The sequence below is a fragment of the Pteropus medius genome, unplaced genomic scaffold, assembly GCF_902729225.1.
Source record: "Pteropus medius unplaced genomic scaffold, Ma_sr-lr_union100, whole genome shotgun sequence".
Classification (NCBI taxonomy): Eukaryota; Metazoa; Chordata; class Mammalia; order Chiroptera; family Pteropodidae; genus Pteropus; species Pteropus medius.
This window is the reverse complement of record NW_024349802.1, coordinates 11,565,261-11,583,553: the sequence shown is the minus strand read 5'-3', so window position 1 is coordinate 11,583,553 and position 18,293 is coordinate 11,565,261. Positions and strand designations below refer to the sequence as shown.

Below are 18,293 nucleotides of genomic sequence, written 5' to 3'. Positions count from 1 at the left end.
CCTTGAATTTCCATCTCATAGAATCTATATTTCTCAAAATCCAGAGGCCCCTGTATTAACACTTCTCCAGTTTGAGAATCCAACTGGAATATTTCAGAAGCTCTGCTTTCCACATCCCGGAATGAATACACCACTTCCCCATTGATTCCCTCATCTGGATCAGTTGCGTTGACCACTAGCACCCGAGTTCCAGAGCTGAGGTTCTCAGGAACACTCACTCTATATACAGACTGCGTAAATTTTGGAATATGGTCATTTATGTCGAGGACCACCACGCGAATGGGAACCGTGCCCTGGCGGATGGGATCTCCTCCATCTAAGGCTGTGAGAAAGAGGAGGTGAGCAGCCTCTTTCTCCCGGTCCAGGCTCCCCTCCAGCACTAGCTCTGGATTTTTGGCCCCATCGGTTCTGCCTCGCACTTGCAAGGAAAAGTAACTATTAGAGTTGAGCTGGTAGCGCTGGAGTGAGTTGATTCCTACATCTGGGTCCCTAGCGTTAGGAAGGGGAAATCGCGATCCCGGAGTTGCGTGCTCACTAACTTTTATCTCCACTTCCTCCTCCCGAAAGCTGGGGGCGTTATCATTAATATCCATTATTTCCACTTCCACTCCGTAAATCTTCAGGGTATCTTCTACGAGTATCTCTATATTTAAAATACATGAGGACATCGTCTCACAGAGCTCCTCCCGGTCTATCCTGCCCGCGGTAACCAAGCTGCCGCTTCGCGGATTCAGAGCGAAAAGCGGCGTCTTTCCTCTGGAGACAATGCGGACGCGGCGCTCCGCTAGCTCCCAGGGCTCCAGCCCCAGGTCCTTGGAAATATTGCCCACGAAGAAGCCTTTGTCTGTCTCTTCGGGCACCAAGTATTGGATATGCCGGGCCCCAGACTCCCGCAGCGTCCCTAGGAAAATGTACAGTAGGACCAGCCCTCTGCGGTCCAGGCGTAGTAGCTGATTCGCCATGGCTGTGGCTGAGCTGATAAATCCGCGGTTTCTTGAGCCGGTTTTTTCTGACTCAGCTTATGTATCTACGAAGTCCCGGGCCGACTGCATCCAAAATATATTAGAGAGCGAAGAGAAGTCCGTACATTAAGTTTCCAGCATCAGAATCTTTGGGTATCCATCTCACTCTGCTTTGTGTTATAGAGATGGGGAAGGGAGGGACTCTGTAGCGCGCGGCCTCCCATTCCCTGGTTGGTGAACAGCGGCGCCTAGAGTCCAATCTTATTATTGCAACTAGTAAGAAACCCCAACTAATAATGAGCCTGTTCCAGAAGTTAATGAATACATTCACCTCTTTGAGAATCGCACGTACGATATATGTAAAGCTTAAAATCGCAGACGATAGATATGTAATGTGATGTTAAAGAGTACTTTTGGAAAGGATTATTAAGAGGTTTTGCTTAAATTTTTTTTAAAGTTTTCAAATACTATGGGAACTGCAAACTTGCAGGTTAGATTAGGTCTCTAGTGATTTTTACCGACTGAAGGAACAGCATTTGTGGATGTGGGTATATCACAGTCCCAACAAAATCATTAGATAAGATGCATGACTATAATTCTTACCTATGTTTCTTTACTGAGAAAAATAATGAAACGTTTGAGAAAATATGGATGGCATTAGGGCTGGCCGTTATATAAAATGCCATGATATAAAAATATAACTGTATTCCATATCCTTAATTAAAAGGCATTCAATTTCATGAAATTTCACCGGAGATTTCTCTATATATTTACCTTAAAATGTATTTGAGTATTAGAAGCATTTAGTATCGTAAACTTTAGTCTTAACAGCGATATCCATAGGTCTAACCAAGATTTATTTTAGGAACTTTATCAAGAGATTGAACCCAGGATCTTGAAATAATAGCACTATATTAGTACATATTGGCACAACGAAATATAAAAAACCATTCTTTTAACTACTTACCTGTTTAAAAGCCTTCTTATCTGCTTCAACACTAGGAGTTAGAATGCTAGCCAATAGCACTGAAGAACTATCTTTGTTGAGAGTATCTTGTGTGGACGGACAATGATCAACAGATGTGAGAAAACTAAATTTGGGGTTAGTTTGATCGCCAGGCACACCCAAATTATAAGCATAAGGCAACGTTCCCTCACTGTAGTTGGGGGGAATCTCGGGTCCAGACTTGGAGCAGAGAACAGACCCAAAGCAGCCCCCAGCGGCAGGGCTGGAAGAGCGTCGCAGGCGCAGGGCAATGGCCAGAATCACAGCGAGAAGAAAGAGCACGGAGATCAAGGCCAAGGCCACTACCAGGTAAAACTGCAGCTCAGCTTGGGGATCAGAGGGCATAGGACGGTCGCTGAGATCCGGTAGCGCCTCTTGTAGGCTGTCGGCGAAGACCAGGAGCAGCGTGGCGGTGGCCGAGAGGGGTGGCTGTCCCCCATCGCGCACAGCGACCAGCAGGCGCTGGCGGGCAGCGTCCCTGTCGCCCAAAGCGCGCGCCGTGCGCACCTCTCCCGTGCGCAGCCCCAAGCTGAACAGTCCGGGCTCGCTGGCCTGCAGTACGTGGTAGGACAGCCAGGCGTTGTGTCCCGAGTCCGCGTCCACCGCCACCACCTTGGTGACCAGGTAGCCGGGCTGCGCGGCGCGCGGCACCGTGTCGAAGAGCGCCGAGCCGTCGGGCCCCAGCGTCGGGTACAGCACCCTAGGCGCGTTGTCGTTGCGGTCGCCCACCAACACGCGCAGGCTCACGTTGGCGCTGAGCGCGGGCGAGCCCTGGTCGCGGGCTTGCAGCGTCAGTTGGAAGGCGCGCAGCTGCTCGTGGTCGAAGGCGCGCTGCGCGAACACCACGCCGCTCTGCGCGCTCACGGACACGTAGGACGACAGCGTCCGCGGCTCCAGGTCGCTGGCCACGATGGAGTAGGAGACGTGGCCGTTGGGTCCCAGGTCGGGGTCGGAGGCGCTGACCTGCGCTATGGAAGCACCGGGCGGATTGTTTTCTGGCACGTGGACCAAGTAGGCTGACTGCTGGAAAACCGGAGCGTTGTCGTTGACGTCGGTGATGTGCAGGGTGATGGTAATGCTGGAGGAGAGGGGTGGCTTGCCTTTGTCGGTGGCTGTAATGGTGACGTTGTACTCCGGGGTCTGTTCCCGGTCCAGGGTTCCATCTGTTACTAACTTGTAATAATTATTAGAAGATGAATGAATCTGAAATGGAACATATCTACTTAAATTACATGTGACTTCTCCATTTTCCCTGGAATCCCGGTCCCGTGTTTTGAAGAGAGCCACAACCATTCCTGGATGGGAATCCTCCAAAATCTCATCAGAGAGTGAAGTAATGGTTATTTCTGGGTTGTTGTCATTTTTGTCTAGAATTTCTATAATTACTTTACACCGTGCAGAGAGAGATCCTCTGTCCTTTGCTTCTACATCCACGGTGTATCTTTCTACATCTTCAAAATCCAAGGGTTGTTGAGTTATAATGCTTCCTGTAGTGGAATCCAGAGAGAATACGTGCTGAACTTTATCATCCACACCAAAAAAGGAGTAGGTGATTTCAGCGTTGAAGCCTTCGTCTTTGTCACTGGCGCTCACCATCAGCACTGAGGTGCCTGGAGGCGAGTCTTCACCAAGGCTGACCCTGTACACGTCTTGGCTGAACACTGGGGGGTTATCGTTGGCATCTACCACCAGGATTCGGATCTGAGCTGTGCCACTTCGTGGCGGAACCCCACCATCTAAGGCTGTCAGGACCAAGTAATGAGCGCTCTGCGTTTCTCGGTCCAGGGTCTTCTTCAGGACTAATTCTGGGTATTTGCCACCGTCGGAATTGTCTTTCACCACCAATGAGAAATATTCGTTAGGACTTAGTTGGTATTTGCTTAGTGAATTCATACTAATATCAGGATCTTTCGCCAAGTCAAGAATTGTTCCCACTCCTGGGCTGACAGATTCGCTGATTTCTAAGTTTATTTCATCTTTATCGAATTGGGGAGCATGGTCATTAATATCCTCAACAACCACAATTATATGAAAAATGTTTAAAGGATTTTCCACCACGGCTTCCAACTGCAACTCACATATTCTTCTCTCTTTGCAAATCTGCTCACGGTCTATTCTGTCCTTCACGAGTAAATCCCCGCTCTCCGCGTCTACTTTGAAAAGCAGCTTCTCCGCGCTAACACGCAGCTTCCGAGCCGACACCTCCAGGACACCGAGCCCTAGATCCTTGGCGAGGTTCCCCACCACCGAGCCCTCGGCCAGCTCCTCCGGAATCGAGTAGCGGATCGGCTCGCAGAGCGCGCGGTAGAACAAAGGAAGAAGGAAGGGAAACAGTACCTGCGGCCGGCGGGCTGGGCGTCTCTGAGTGCAGCTCCCTCCCATTGCGCGCTCTAGTTCTCGCTGCGTCCAGGCTTTTCGGTTGGAGAGTGCACACTATCGCACTGGAAGAGCATACGGCCCAGGACAGGCGAACCCCCCAGACTCTAGGGAGAGTCTGTGCAGCCGGGAGCCCTAGTGTGTAAGGGGGTTTCCTTCTCTAAGTGTTGGCTGCGCAGGAATCCCTGGCTAAAGGCTGAGGAATCCCAAGCGTCAGCGCTTGCCCTGCACTGGCCTACAGCGGCGCCCAGAGGCTCTGTGTGGAACCGCAGTCTAGTTTTTCTCAATTTCAGGAAATGTCTCTTTGAATGCAAAATGATAACAGCTAAAATATTTGAATCTTATTCCTCAGTGATTTCGTTTTCATCATGAAACATGTTTTTCCCATTGTCAAAACTATATATTTTCATATTTAAAATTTTTACCTAGATTTTGAATACATTAAAGTATTTCTTTCAAAAGTCAAAAAGGCACAAAAGAATATAGAGTGAAAAGTAGGTCTCTATCCCATGGCTCACTGCTATCCGGTTCTTCCACTCAGAGGCAATCATTGTTGTTCCTTTTAAGAGTATGATCCACAAAGGGAAGTACTGAAGATAAGCAAAAAACTGTTTTGTCTTCAACATTAGCTTATATTTGGAGAGAAAGTATCAATCCATCCCCCCCGCCTCATATTTAGGGGTTAGAATGCAACCATTGCCATATTGATTATAATCATCTGAAGTCCCTGTGCTGCTTTTAAATAATTACACTTTAAAAACTTGCTTACAATAGCTATCATGTTAAAAGAGTAGTTTTTTAAAAAACAAAAACTGCATTTTTTTCAAAATAAAAATTATTTGAGATGTATGCATAATAATTCCGAGTCTTGTAGACAGAAATTTTAAACGACAGTTTCAGTGATTTAAAAGTAAGTAACTACGACCCTAAATGGTACGTCCTCCTTCTACAGACCTATCATTGAACAAACATCGAATGACATGAAAAAAATGTTCTCATAATATTCTGAGACATATTAGGACACTCTTTGACTTTACGCTAATATTAGTTTAGAAGAGAATTATATATTCTATGTAAATTAATTATATATAAATTAAAAGAAAGAGATCAAACCAAATAAATTGCTGTCTTCAGTAACCTGAATGGGTTCTCCAGTAACTCTTCTGATAATATGTTTAGAATAGTTTTGTGTACTTCTCCGCTTATATTTGGGTCTCCTGCAGAAATGACATTTCTTTCTTGACTTTAAGTTTATTTTGACTCTTAATTTCAGAGTTTTTGGAGTTTCAGGTGGATTTTCTTTTTTCTACATTAAGGAGCCACTGAAATACTCTGGACACACATCTTTTGCTCCTGTTCTTGGGAACATGTATAAATTTGTTTCCCCAACCCATTTTTTTTTCAGCCTCAGAGATTGGAGAATTTAACAAAACTAACAGAGAGGAAGCAGAACACAAAATTTGCTTAATTTAACTTTCTATAGGTTCTCTACAAACCCACTAAGTAAAATCAAATTAAAATGCTATGTCTTCCACATAAGAGTATAAAATTAGATTCACAGGCAAAAAGGATTCTGCAGTGTTACCAAGTATGATTATACTTGGAAAAATTTAAGCACACATTGTTATGAATTGTTATAGAATATTGATGAAAACTTTAAATCTCTTTGGAAGTCTATTCAACTATAAATGTCACTACAAGTATAATTTGAAAAATATAACCACAGAGGTGTACTGTCTTCCTGGGCAAGAACAACATTGAATGGCCTTGTGTTTGAGTTGTGTTTTCAGCAAAGCTAATGCATTTGTTTCTGACATCTACTTATTCTTATCAGAACTACCTTCAAAACGAGAGCTAGGATTTCATCATGTAGCCAACAGAAGAGCACACGAAGCTATAAAAATGTAAGGCTCTGTAAAGCTAATATGATAATAGGCCTTCATTGCCATTATGTAAATATTTACTAGAAAGTAAAAATATATCAGCCTTAATAACCAACAAGTTCTACTCTTCAATGTTTTAGCAAGAAGCAAATGTCATCAAAACAAAGGAAAAAGTGAAAGAATAAAGATAAAAATTTTCACGGTGCTACAAACCTAAAAGCTAAATCAATCATAATTTTTTTTAAATGAAAGGAAAGGAATAAAAATAGAACTCACTGGAACCAAAGGAGTATCGTCTACAGGAAACTTTGAGTCATCTAACAGAGACAAAGGATCCTTTTTCTCACAACTCTCATGGCTGATGAGCGTGTCCGCGTAGTTGGGCTGCGAGAAGATCAGGTGACTCTTCCGAGAGTCCGCAGTGAGGGACACTTCGTGGGAATAGGTCTGCAGGAACGCCTGCACCCCGTCCACACCCACAAAGTGCGAGGTGGGCACGCTGGCCAATCTGCCTCCAGAAGCCTGGAGCAGGCGTGACATGTGCCAGTGCCTCAGTCTGAGCGCCAGCAGCACAATGACAAAGGCGAGGAAGACACAAGAGACCGCGGCAACTGCCACCACCAGGTATAGAGTGAGGCTGGAGTCATCAGGGTTGGCAGAGCGCTCGAGACTGCCCAGATCAGCCAGAACCTCTGGGATGCTGTCGGCCACTGCCACGGTGAGTGTGACAGTGGCCGAGAGAGGGGGCTGGCCATGGTCCTGGACGGCCACCACCAGGCTCTGCTTGAGGGTGTCTCTGTCCAGCAGGGCCCGCGCCGTGCGCACCTCACCCGTGTGCAGTCCCACCGTGAAGAGCCCTGGCTCGCTGGCCTTCAGCAGGCGGTAGGACAGCCAGGCATTTTGGCCTGAGTCTTTGTCCACTGCCACCACCTTAGTCACCAGGTAGCCAGGCTCTGCAGAGCGGGGTGCCAGTTCCACACCGGTGGAACCGTCAGTGGGGAAGGTAGGGTACAGGATCTCTGGTGTGTTGTCATTCTGGTCCAGCACAAACAGACTCAATGACACGTTGCTGCTGAGTGGTGGGTCCCCATTGTCAGTGGCAATCACCTGCATCTGCAGATCACGAAACTGCTCATAGTCGAAGGACTGAAGTGCATACAGGATTCCTGTGTCAGAGTTGATGGAAATGTATGAGGACAAAGGTGCCCCCTGGACAGTGTCTTCAGCTAGGGAATAAATAACCCGAGCATTCTCTTTGCTGTCTGGGTCTAGTGCGGTCACAGAGAAGATGGAGGCACCTCTGGGGTTGTTCTCTGGGATGTAGGTAAAGTAGGATATGTGAGAGAAGGTGGGTGGGTTGTCATTGATATCTGCGACTTGCAGGGTGAAGCTAGTCTCCGTTGATAGGGGTGGACTTCCTCCATCTGTGGCTGTTACAGTAATATTGTAAGAGGACACCTGTTCCCTGTCGAGGGCCCTGTGTGTCACCAATCTATAATAACTATCAATGGACTTCTCTAACTTAAATGGTAGATCCCCCAATATAGAACAGGTGACATGTCCATTCTGCCCAGAGTCGAGATCATGCACATTTAAAAGGGCTATAACAGTCCCCAGAGGTGAGTCTTCCTTCAAGGGACTGAACAGAGATGTGAGGGTCACCTCTGGACTGTTGTCATTTACATCTTCTACTGTAATCAACACTTTTGCAGTTGCAAGATATGCTCCTCCGTCTTCCGCTTGTATTTCTATTTCATAAAAACCTGTTTCTTCATAATCTAGATTTTCTGATATTTTTATTTCTCCAGTATTTTTGTTTAGTTGGAATGTCAACAATTGCGTATCAGGTAATTTTCGGAATGAATATGTCACTTCTCCATTGGCTCCTTCATCCCTGTCGGTGGCAGTGACTGTCAGCAGCTGTGTGCCCACAGGCAAGTTTTCTGGAACACTCACTCGGTATTCGGGCAATGTGAACACCGGTGCGTTGTCATTTGCATCAAAGACAGTTACACTGATGAGGACAGTGCCAGAGCGGATAGGGTCACCCCCGTCGGAGGCAGTGAGGACCAGGTGGTGCTGCACCTCTTCCTCTCGATCCAGGGCGTGCTCCAGCACCAGCTCCGGGTACTTGATGCCACCGGCACGGCTCTGAACTGCTAGGGAGAAGTGCCTATTGGGGCTGAGCTGGTAGCTCTGTAGGGAGTTCACGCCCACATCCGGATCAACAGCTTCCGGGAGAGGAAAACTCATTCCTGGGGAGACGTTTTCATTAATTTTTAGGTCTAGGTTTTCCGCTTGGAATTTTGGGGCATTATCGTTGATATCAGTTACTTCTATTTCTATCCCGAAAAGTTTCACCCTATCTTCCACAAGAATGTTAAAATTCACCAGGCACCTAGCGCTGTGAGCGCAGAGCTCCTCCCGGTCTATCCTGCCCGCGGTGACCAAGCTGCCACTTCGCGGATTCAGAGCAAAAAGCTGCGTCCTACCTCTGGAGACGATGCGGACTCCGCGCTCCGTTAGTTCCCGGGGCTCCAGCCCAAGATCCTTGGAGATGTTGCCCACGAAGGAGCCTTTGTCCAGCTCCTCAGGAACCGAGTAGCGGATCTGCCGAGCATCGGCTTCCCATAGCACAGCGGCGAAAAGGCAGAGCAGAATCAGTGGGCTGCGGTCGGACCGCTTCCTTTGAGCGGCCATTGTTTGGTCACGGAATCCTCGCAAAGTCCTCTCTGGGCACGTTGTATGTTTTGACCGGTTCCTTTTTCTTTCTCTGGATGCAGGGAGTCGCTGTAGCCTGAGCACCTTAAATTCTGGAGTGAGTGTCGCTGCAGCCCCTGAGCTGGTTTGTAGGAACTGTGAAGCTTTGTGTAGTTGGAACCCAGAGAATCCGAATTGAGCGCTGGCTGCGCCTCTCTCCTAGTAGGTGAACAGCGGCGCTCAGAGTCCTTAGAAGTTACTACATCCACCATGTATGCTATAGAAAGCAATCGCTACTCTGTCTTTGTTAGAGATTTTATGTTACTTCTTTGGCTTCTCGACTAATATCCTTAAATTAACTATTTGTATGTTTCTTACTGGATGGGATAAAGTACTATAAAAGTACTGTAAAATATTAAATGGAAATGGTTAAATATATTTTCCCAATAGAAATATATCCACTTTAATAGGTAAGTAATGCATATTTTATTTTTCTATGATCTTCTAGATATAATCAGAAAAGTCTTACAATTTTGTTTGGAATTTTGTTTAAATGCTCCAATTATGTTTAGATATTCATATAGAGGCTATGTGAGATATACCCCTTATAGCCACTTAGAATTTTTTATTTTAGATTTAACTAATTAATTTGTTTAGCATTAAGATCATGTAAAAGATTTCCAAATTTTTTTCTAAAATAGTTTTATTGAGCCTCAATGAATCTTTTTTAAAAAATGTTTTAAATTAAAGGCATATATCATTAGAAATTAATTTGACATATTTAAATAAATTAAACAGGTAATAAACTAAAAGTGACATGTCGGTGTTGTAATGGGAAGAGAAATATGTAGAAGAAATTCAAGTGCTATATTTAAAAAAACTAAGTTAGAAACAGTGATGTAGGTGTTTACAAAATAAGCGTTTATGTCGAATGACCTGTTTTTATCAGGGCATTGATGCCAATATAAATAATCTCTTCTGGCATTTTATATGGAAGCCCAAAGTAAAGTGGTGAACACATCTCCAAATGTATGTGCCCATCAAACCAAAGGCAGTTCTTGCCTCAAAGGTGAAGGGTTTAGAAGTCCACTTCTTTCATAAAAAGAACACATCGTTCAGAAGTGTTTATGTCACTGTGCTCCAAGTATGAATCTCTTCAAAGACTTTATCTTTTTTCTTCAAAATTTTATGTCAATCCAAGGCAATCCAAGACACAGACTGAGCACAAAAGGCAAGAGCACTTTAGTTGCTTTCTTGGAAATTCTTGATCTTCCAATGGAGAGGAAAAAATATTGCGAAAGAGTACAACTTGAGCTCCAAGAAAATATAAGTAAATATAAGAAGAAGGCCAGAGAGACCAAAAATAGAAGAGGAAAATTCCTCTAGAATAGTTAATAAGTTTGGGGACCATAGAAACCTTGGCAATGGAAAGAAAATTTTGACCCTTCTCCAAGAAAAAATGCATACATCTATAACTTTGCATATAATTTCAGGAATTCATGGATCTGCCCACCACCTCCTTCAAATGCTTACCGTTTTAAAAATTATTAAAATAAATGAAGAAAGATATCTAAATGCATCTGAGAGGTTATTTGCAATAAATGTTTCTTCGAAAGGAACACCCTCTTTGATATTTAGTGAGTGCCTAAATATTACTAAACTTTAAAAACATAAATAGAACATAGAAAATTCATCTTTAATGTAAGCAGATTAGAATATATAGGTTATTATTTATTTATTTGGTAAGAAGCCAAGACTACTGCCTCTGCTTTGTTAATTTGACCTTGAACAAGGTATCTCCAATTTAATGACATTCTTTCTGAATTATAGAGTAATGTATGAACCAAGTGAGTTTTGAAAAATATAATCAGCCAAAAGTGAACACTGGAGAAGACAAGATGGTGATTAGTTACGGTTTTTCTAAATATAATTCTAGATATAAAACTAAAGTAGTATGCCTGAAATATGAGAACCTAGTAGACTATTACAGAAGACACAAAAACGAAACTCACCAGTGTTAGAGTCTCAGGATGTGAAGTCAAATTACTCCCACCCTGAAGTGGAATCAAGGCCCCAGGAGAATCACCGCAAACTATGTCTTGAGTGGAATGCAAAGGCTCGCTACATTTTAGGAAATTAAACTCTGTCTTTCCAGTATGGGCAACGCACAGATTGTAGGAATAGGGCAACGTTCCCTCACTGTAGTTGGGGGGAATCTCGGGTCCAGACTTGGAGCAGAGAACAGACCCAAAGCAGCCCCCAGCGGCAGGGCTGGAAGAGCGTCGCAGGCGCAGGGCAATGGCCAGAATCACAGCAAGAAGAAAGAGCACGGAGATCAAGGCCAAGGCCACTACCAGGTAAAACTGCAGCTCAGCTTGGGGATCAGAGGGCATAGGACGGTCGCTGAGATCCGGTAGCGCCTCTTGTAGGCTGTCGGCGAAGACCAGGAGCAGCGTGGCGGTGGCCGAGAGGGGTGGCTGTCCCCCATCGCGCACAGCGACCAGCAGGCGCTGGCGGGCAGCGTCCCTGTCGCCCAAAGCGCGCGCCGTGCGCACCTCGCCCGTGCGCAGCCCCAGGCTGAACAGTCCGGGCTCGCTGGCCTGCAGCACGTGGTAGGACAGCCAGGCGTTGTGTCCCGAGTCCGCGTCCACCGCCACCACCTTGGTGACCAGGTAGCCGGGCTGCGCGGCGCGTGGCACCGTGTCGAAGAGCGCCGAGCCGTCGGGCCCCAGCGTCGGGTACAGCACCCTAGGCGCGTTGTCGTTGCGGTCGCCCACCAACACGCGCAGGCTCACGTTGGCGCTGAGCGCGGGCGAGCCCTGGTCGCGGGCTTGCAGCGTCAGTTGGAAGGCGCGCAGCTGCTCGTGGTCGAAGGCGCGCTGCGCGAACACCACGCCGCTCTGCGCGCTCACGGACACGTAGGACGACAGCGTCCGCGGCTCCAGGTCGCTGGCCACGATGGAGTAGGAGACGTGGCCGTTGGGTCCCAGGTCGGGGTCGGAGGCGCTGACCTGCGCTATGGAAGCACCGGGCGGATTGTTTTCTGGCACGTGGACCAAGTAGGCTGACTGCTGGAAAACCGGAGCGTTGTCGTTGACGTCGGTGATGTGCAGGGTGATGGTAATGCTGGAGGAGAGGGGTGGCTTGCCTTTGTCGGTGGCTGTAATGGTGACGTTGTACTCCGGGGTCTGTTCCCGGTCCAGGGTTCCATCTGTTACTAACTTGTAATAATTATTAGAAGATGAATGAATCTGAAATGGAACATATCTACTTAAATTACATGTGACTTCTCCATTTTCCCTGGAATCCCGGTCCCGTGTTTTGAAGAGAGCCACAACCATTCCTGGATGGGAATCCTCCAAAATCTCATCAGAGAGTGAAGTAATGGTTATTTCTGGGTTGTTGTCATTTTTGTCTAGAATTTCTATAATTACTTTACACCGTGCAGAGAGAGATCCTCTGTCCTTTGCTTCTACATCCACGGTGTATCTTTCTACATCTTCAAAATCCAAGGGTTGTTGAGTTATAATGCTTCCTGTAGTGGAATCCAGAGAGAATACGTGCTGAACTTTATCATCCACACCAAAAAAGGAGTAGGTGATTTCAGCGTTGAAGCCTTCGTCTTTGTCACTGGCGCTCACCATCAGCACTGAGGTGCCTGGAGGCGAGTCTTCACCAAGGCTGACCCTGTACACGTCTTGGCTGAACACTGGGGGGTTATCGTTGGCATCTACCACCAGGATTCGGATCTGAGCTGTGCCACTTCGTGGCGGAACCCCACCATCTAAGGCTGTCAGGACCAAGTAATGAGCGCTCTGCGTTTCTCGGTCCAGGGTCTTCTTCAGGACTAATTCTGGGTATTTGCCACCGTCGGAATTGTCTTTCACCACCAATGAGAAATATTCGTTAGGACTTAGTTGGTATTTGCTTAGTGAATTCATACTAATATCAGGATCTTTCGCCAAGTCAAGAATTGTTCCCACTCCTGGGCTGACAGATTCGCTGATTTCTAAGTTTATTTCATCTTTATCGAATTGGGGAGCATGGTCATTAATATCCTCAACAACCACAATTATATGAAAAATGTTTAAAGGATTTTCCACCACGGCTTCCAACTGCAACTCACATATTCTTCTCTCTTTGCAAATCTGCTCACGGTCTATTCTGTCCTTCACGAGTAAATCCCCGCTCTCCGCGTCTACTTTGAAAAGCAGCTTCTCCGCGCTAACACGCAGCTTCCGAGCCGACACCTCCAGGACACCGAGCCCTAGATCCTTGGCGAGGTTCCCCACCACCGAGCCCTCGGCCAGCTCCTCCGGAATCGAGTAGCGGATCGGCTCGCAGAGCGCGCGGTAGAACAAAGGAAGAAGGAAGGGAAACAGTACCTGCGGCCGGCGGGCTGGGCGTCTCTGAGCGCAGCTCCCTCCCATTGCGCGCTCTAGTTGTCGCTGCGTCCCAGACTTTTTCGAAAGCTGAAGAAACTGCAACCCACAGCGTCACTGAAAGAGCATTCCGCCTAAGACAGGCGGAGCTGGGAATCCGTGTGTGCTGGGGAGAGCCTGCGCGGCCGGGAGCCCCAGTGTGTAAGTAGGTTTCCTTCCCTGTGTTGTTGGCTGTGCAGGAAATCCCGGGCTAGAGGCTGAAGAATCCTGGGCGTCCTTGCTTGTCCTGCACTGGCCGACAGCGGCTCCAAGAGGCTCCGTGTGGAACTGCAGTCTGATATGTTAGTTTTGAATCCCAGTTTATCTCTAGTGTGTGTAATTATATATATATATATATATATACAGTTATATAATAGCCCCAAGTTTTAGTTTATCATAGTGTTACATAGTATGCCTATATGCCTAGTGTTTTCATGAAATTTGTTGTGGAAATTTTCAAACATAAAAAAGTAGAGAGCATTATTATTGAATTTTCATATACCCGTACCTACTGCAACTATGATCAGCACAAGACCACCTTTGTTTAATATATACTGCACTCATTATTTTAAATTAAATCCAATATATTTAATTAACTTCTTTTAGATGAGACATTAAAGTGAGCTAAACTTTTATCTTTAAGCCTATTATGTTATATAATCTGTTACCAATGCAAAAGTCCTACCTATTTAAGAAAACTAGAATTTAGCATTTCCACACTCTGCCTTTAAAAACAGTAAGTCCTGTGTTCTGTTTTTAAAGGCAAGTAGAGAATAGTAGTTACCTACTATGACATGCAACCCTCAGTATCTGTTACCTTTTCTCCCTCACATTAACACATATTTTAATATTTATGAATGCTAAATACTAAAGGTTACTCCCCAGGGCAGAAACTTTAAATGACAGATTTCCTACTGCATGGTTTAAAATATGACCACGAATGATGGTTTACTTTTTTCCTAGTAGCTTAAGAATAAAGAGTATTTGAAATAATTATGTCTGCATGTCATAATGGACTCCCAGACATATTAGACCTTATATTCAGCATGTTTAGAATAGAATTTTGAGACAACTTCAAAGCTTATTTTCAAAATCTCCTGGAATATCATTTATTTCTTGAAATGACACTATGTTTAACATCAAATTAAATAATACATTATTCTTTTCATGATAACTAAGCGCTAATAAAATATTCTTAGAATCTCCTTAGCAGTTCTTGAGGATATTTTCCTAAATCATTTCCCATATCCATATTTATTTCTAGTCTTAAAGTTTGGAGAATTGAGCCAGAAATAACAGACAGTCGAAGAATAGTTTTTATTTTCCCTGTTTTGTCCTCTCACAGTGTTCAGTCTCAGAAATTCCTCTTGAGCAAGCATAAAGTATAGGAAAGAAGAGTTTCAACTATTAATAATTTGACCTTATAGCATTAAGAAATTAAAACCTTGAGCATATGAGAACAAGGATGTTAAAATTTTTATCATTAAAGAATAAAAAATGCTTTACTAGGGTTTGGAGATAGATGATAACTGAAGTTTGAATCTTCCTCAGAAATGATCTTTAAATACAAATGACCTCTACAAACGTTAGATCTGAAAAACATCACCTCATAGGGGTGTTGTTCTGTCCCAGAATCAGAAGAGCAGAAGCAGTAAATTTGGGTTTTCAGTTATTTCTCCAAAAAGAATGCATTTGCCGCCTCATTAATTTACCCTTACAAAAATGGTAATGTTTTCAGAGTAAGAATTCCACAACGTGGCCATTAGAGATGATGATAATAATAAATTTCAGGAATGAAAAACCAGCCCTAAAATTAGTAGTGAACCAAGGTAACCAATCGAGCAACCTCATCCAAAGAGATGGTGTTAATGCCGGATCATGATAGCAGCCCAAGAGAAAAGCTTCTTTGACCCTAGGTTGATTATGAGAAAGTGAAAAAATATCAGCGATGTAACTAATAAATGCCTCTATCCAAGTTAGAGCAAAAATGAGGCCCTGTAAAAACGTAAATGCTGATAAATATGTTAACATAAATGTTTCCTACCTTAAGTGCCAACCCTTGGAGAGAAAATCAATTGTAATAGATAGTAAAAGAGAAAAATGAACTCACTGGAACCAAAGGGGTATCTTCTATAGGAAACTTGGAATCTTCTAAAACACACGAAGGTTCGTTTTTCTCAAAGCTCTCCTGGCTGATGAGCGTGTCCACATAGTTGGGCTGCGGGAAGATCAGGTGACTCTTCCGAGAGTCCGCAGTGAGGGACACTTCGTGGGAATAGGTCTGCAGGAACGCCTGCACCCCGTCCACACCCACAAAGTGCGAAGCCGGCAGACTTGCCAATCCGCCTCCCGAAGCCTGGAGCAGACGCGATGTGCGCCAGCACCTCAGTCTGAGCGCCAGCAGTACGATGACAAAGGCGAGGAAGATACAGGAGACTGAGGCCACCGCCACCACCAGATACAGTGTGAGGCCGGAGTCCTCAGGGTTCGCAGAGGGTTTGAAGCTTTCCAGGTCGGCCAGGATGTCTGGGATGCTGTCGGCTACAGCAACCGTGAGTGTGACGGTGGCCGAGAGAGGGGGCTGGCCGTGGTCCTGGACGGCCACTACCAAGCTCTGCTTGAGGGCGTCTCTGTCTAGCAGGGCCCGCACCGTCCGCACCTCGCCCGTGTGCAGCCCCACTGCGAAGAGCCCTGGCTCGCTGGCCTTGAGCAGGCGGTAGGACAGCCAGGCATTCTGGCCTGAGTCTCTGTCCACTGCCACCACTTTAGTCACCAGGTACCCAGGTTCTGCAGAGTGGGGCGCCAGTTCCACACCGGTGGAACCATCAATGGGGAGAGCGGGGTACAGGATCTCTGGCGCGTTGTCATTCTGGTCAAGCACGAACAAGGTCAGTGACACGTTGCTGCTGAGTGGTGGGTCTCCACTGTCTCTTGCCCTCACCTGCATTTGAAGATCTCGAAACTGCTCATAGTCAAAGGAGCGAAGAGCATAAAGCACACCTGTGTTGGAGTTGATGGAGACATAGGAGGAGAGAGGAGCCCCTTGGATGATGTCCTCAGCCAAGGAGTAAATCACCCGGGCATTCTCATTGCTGTCAGGGTCATTGGCTGTCACACAGAAGATAGAGGTACCTCTAAGGTTGTTTTCAGGGAGATAGACTGAGTAAGAGGTTTGAGAGAAGGAAGGTGGATTGTCGTTGATGTCAACCACATGCAGAGTGATGTGGATTTCTGTGGAAAGAGGCGGTGTTCCTCTGTCTGTTGCTGTCACTGTGATATTATATTCAGAGGTTTTCTCTCGGTCAAGAATTTGGGATGTCAACAATCTATAATAATCTTCTACTGACTTTTTTAACTGAAAAGGTAGACTCTCTTGGATGGAACAGACCACTTGGCCATTCTTCCCAGAGTCTCCATCATGAGCATTGAAAAGAACGATTACTGTTCCTTGAGGAGCATCTTCCCTCACTGGACTAAACAAAGATGTAACAATCACTTCGGGTCTATTGTCATTTACATCTTCCACTGAAATGTGCGCTTTAGTCCACCCCTTCAATCCCCCACCATCTTCAGCTTGTATTTCCATTTCAAAAAATGCACATTCTTCATAATCTAGACTCTTTGCTGTTGATATTTCCCCAGTATTTTCATCAAGCTGGAATAACGGAGATTGTTTCTCACTAATTTTCCAGAATTTATATGTCACTTCCCCGTTGGCTCCCTCATCCGGGTCGCTAGCTCTTACAGTAAGCAGCCGGGTGCCCAGGGGCACATTCTCTGGGACTGTCACTCGGTAAATCGGCTGAGCAAAAACCGGGGCGTTGTCGTTCGTATCCAATACTGTCACTTGGATGTGCACTGTGCTGGAGCGACGCGGCTCGCCGCCGTCGGAGGCGATGAGGACCAGGTGGTGAGCAGCCTCTTCCTCGCGGTCCAGGGCGCGCTCCAGCACCAGCTCTGGGGTGATAGTCCCGTCGTCTCCAGTTTGCACGTCCAGGGAGAAGTGGTGATCGGGGCTGAGCTGGTAGTTCTGCAGGGAATTCAAGCCCACATCCGGGTCAATAGCCTCTGGGAGTGGATAACGTGTGCCAGGCGCAGTCATTTCGTTAATCTTTACTTCCAGATTTTCCGCCTGGAATTTTGGGTTATTATCATTGATATCAGTGACTTCTATTTCTATTCCATAAAGTTGCACTTCGTCTTCAACCAGGACTTTAAAGTTAACCAGACACGGCGCGCTATGAGCGCAGAGCTCCTCCCGGTCTATCCTGCCCGCGGTGACCAAGCTGCCGCTGCGCGGGTGCAGAGCGAAAAGCTGCGTCCTACCTCTGGAGACGATGCGGACTCCGCGCTCCGCCAGCTGCCGGAGCTGCAGCCCCAGGTCCTTGGAGATATTTCCCACGACATAGCCTTTTTCTGTCTCTTCAGGCACCGAGTAGCGGATCAGATTGGCCCGGGTCTCCCACATCCTTCTCAACAAAAGGCACAGCAGGACCAGTCTCCCAAGGTGCGGGCGATTCTTTGGAGCCGCCATTGTTGCTTCACTCGGATTTTTTTTTTTTTTTCCTCAGAATGCTTCCTGTGCACGCTGACTCCTTAGGTTCTTTTCTCCTCCTAAAAATTATGGGTATATTTTTCCTTAAGAAACCAAGGTGTGTCCCAAGTTAAGAGGCTGAGTTTTGTTGCAGCCCAGAGTCGGTTTGTGGGACTTTGTGTAGTTGCAGATTCTAATATCCGGATGGAGCGCGGATGGAGCTTTTCTTAGAGTTGGTGAACAGCGGCGCTCAGAGTCCTAAATCGTTACTACACTCACTGAGATGTGCAATACAGATCTTGATCACAGATGACTGAAAAAGAAAACACTACTCTCTTCTATGATTTTAGATTTCTCTAATTGTTCTTACATTTATATTTCAAAAGCAATTGACATTTGTGGATATCTTAG

At 45.9% G+C, this 18,293-nt stretch overlaps 4 protein-coding genes across 5 annotated transcripts in view; all 4 read right to left on the bottom strand.

The window, feature by feature from the left end:
- The window catches only part of LOC120581195 (protocadherin gamma-A3-like), a 142,910-nt gene that overhangs the window by 67,922 nt on the left and 56,695 nt on the right, over positions 1 to 18,293 (bottom strand). The gene's annotated exons all lie outside the window — the stretch shown is intronic.
- On the bottom strand, positions 888 to 4,380 carry LOC120581456 (protocadherin gamma-B7-like). The gene is made up of 2 exons (XM_039836374.1): positions 1,930 to 4,380; positions 888 to 1,046 (listed from the first exon to the last, which is right to left on the bottom strand). The coding sequence occupies exons 1-2, from the start codon at positions 4,348 to 4,350 to the stop codon at positions 1,020 to 1,022; spliced, it is 2,448 nt and encodes an 815-aa protein (XP_039692308.1). The 5' UTR covers positions 4,351 to 4,380; the 3' UTR covers positions 888 to 1,019.
- LOC120581449 (protocadherin gamma-A9-like) lies at positions 4,776 to 18,289 on the bottom strand. Of its 2 annotated transcripts, none has more exons than XM_039836366.1 (2): positions 15,459 to 18,289; positions 4,776 to 4,934 (listed from the first exon to the last, which is right to left on the bottom strand). In XM_039836366.1, the coding sequence occupies exons 1-2, from the start codon at positions 17,880 to 17,882 to the stop codon at positions 4,800 to 4,802; spliced, it is 2,559 nt and encodes an 852-aa protein (XP_039692300.1). In that variant the 5' UTR covers positions 17,883 to 18,289; the 3' UTR covers positions 4,776 to 4,799. The 2 variants fall into 2 exon arrangements, with proteins under 2 accessions (XP_039692300.1, XP_039692301.1); XM_039836367.1 differs by lacking the exon at positions 4,776 to 4,934 and adding an exon at positions 13,655 to 13,675 and having other exon boundaries at positions 15,459 to 18,285.
- Positions 9,395 to 13,463, bottom strand: LOC120581455 (protocadherin gamma-B7-like). Its single transcript, XM_039836373.1, has one exon. It carries the CDS (start codon positions 13,355 to 13,357, stop codon positions 10,901 to 10,903), a length of 2,457 nt encoding a protein of 818 aa, XP_039692307.1. The 5' UTR covers positions 13,358 to 13,463; the 3' UTR covers positions 9,395 to 10,900.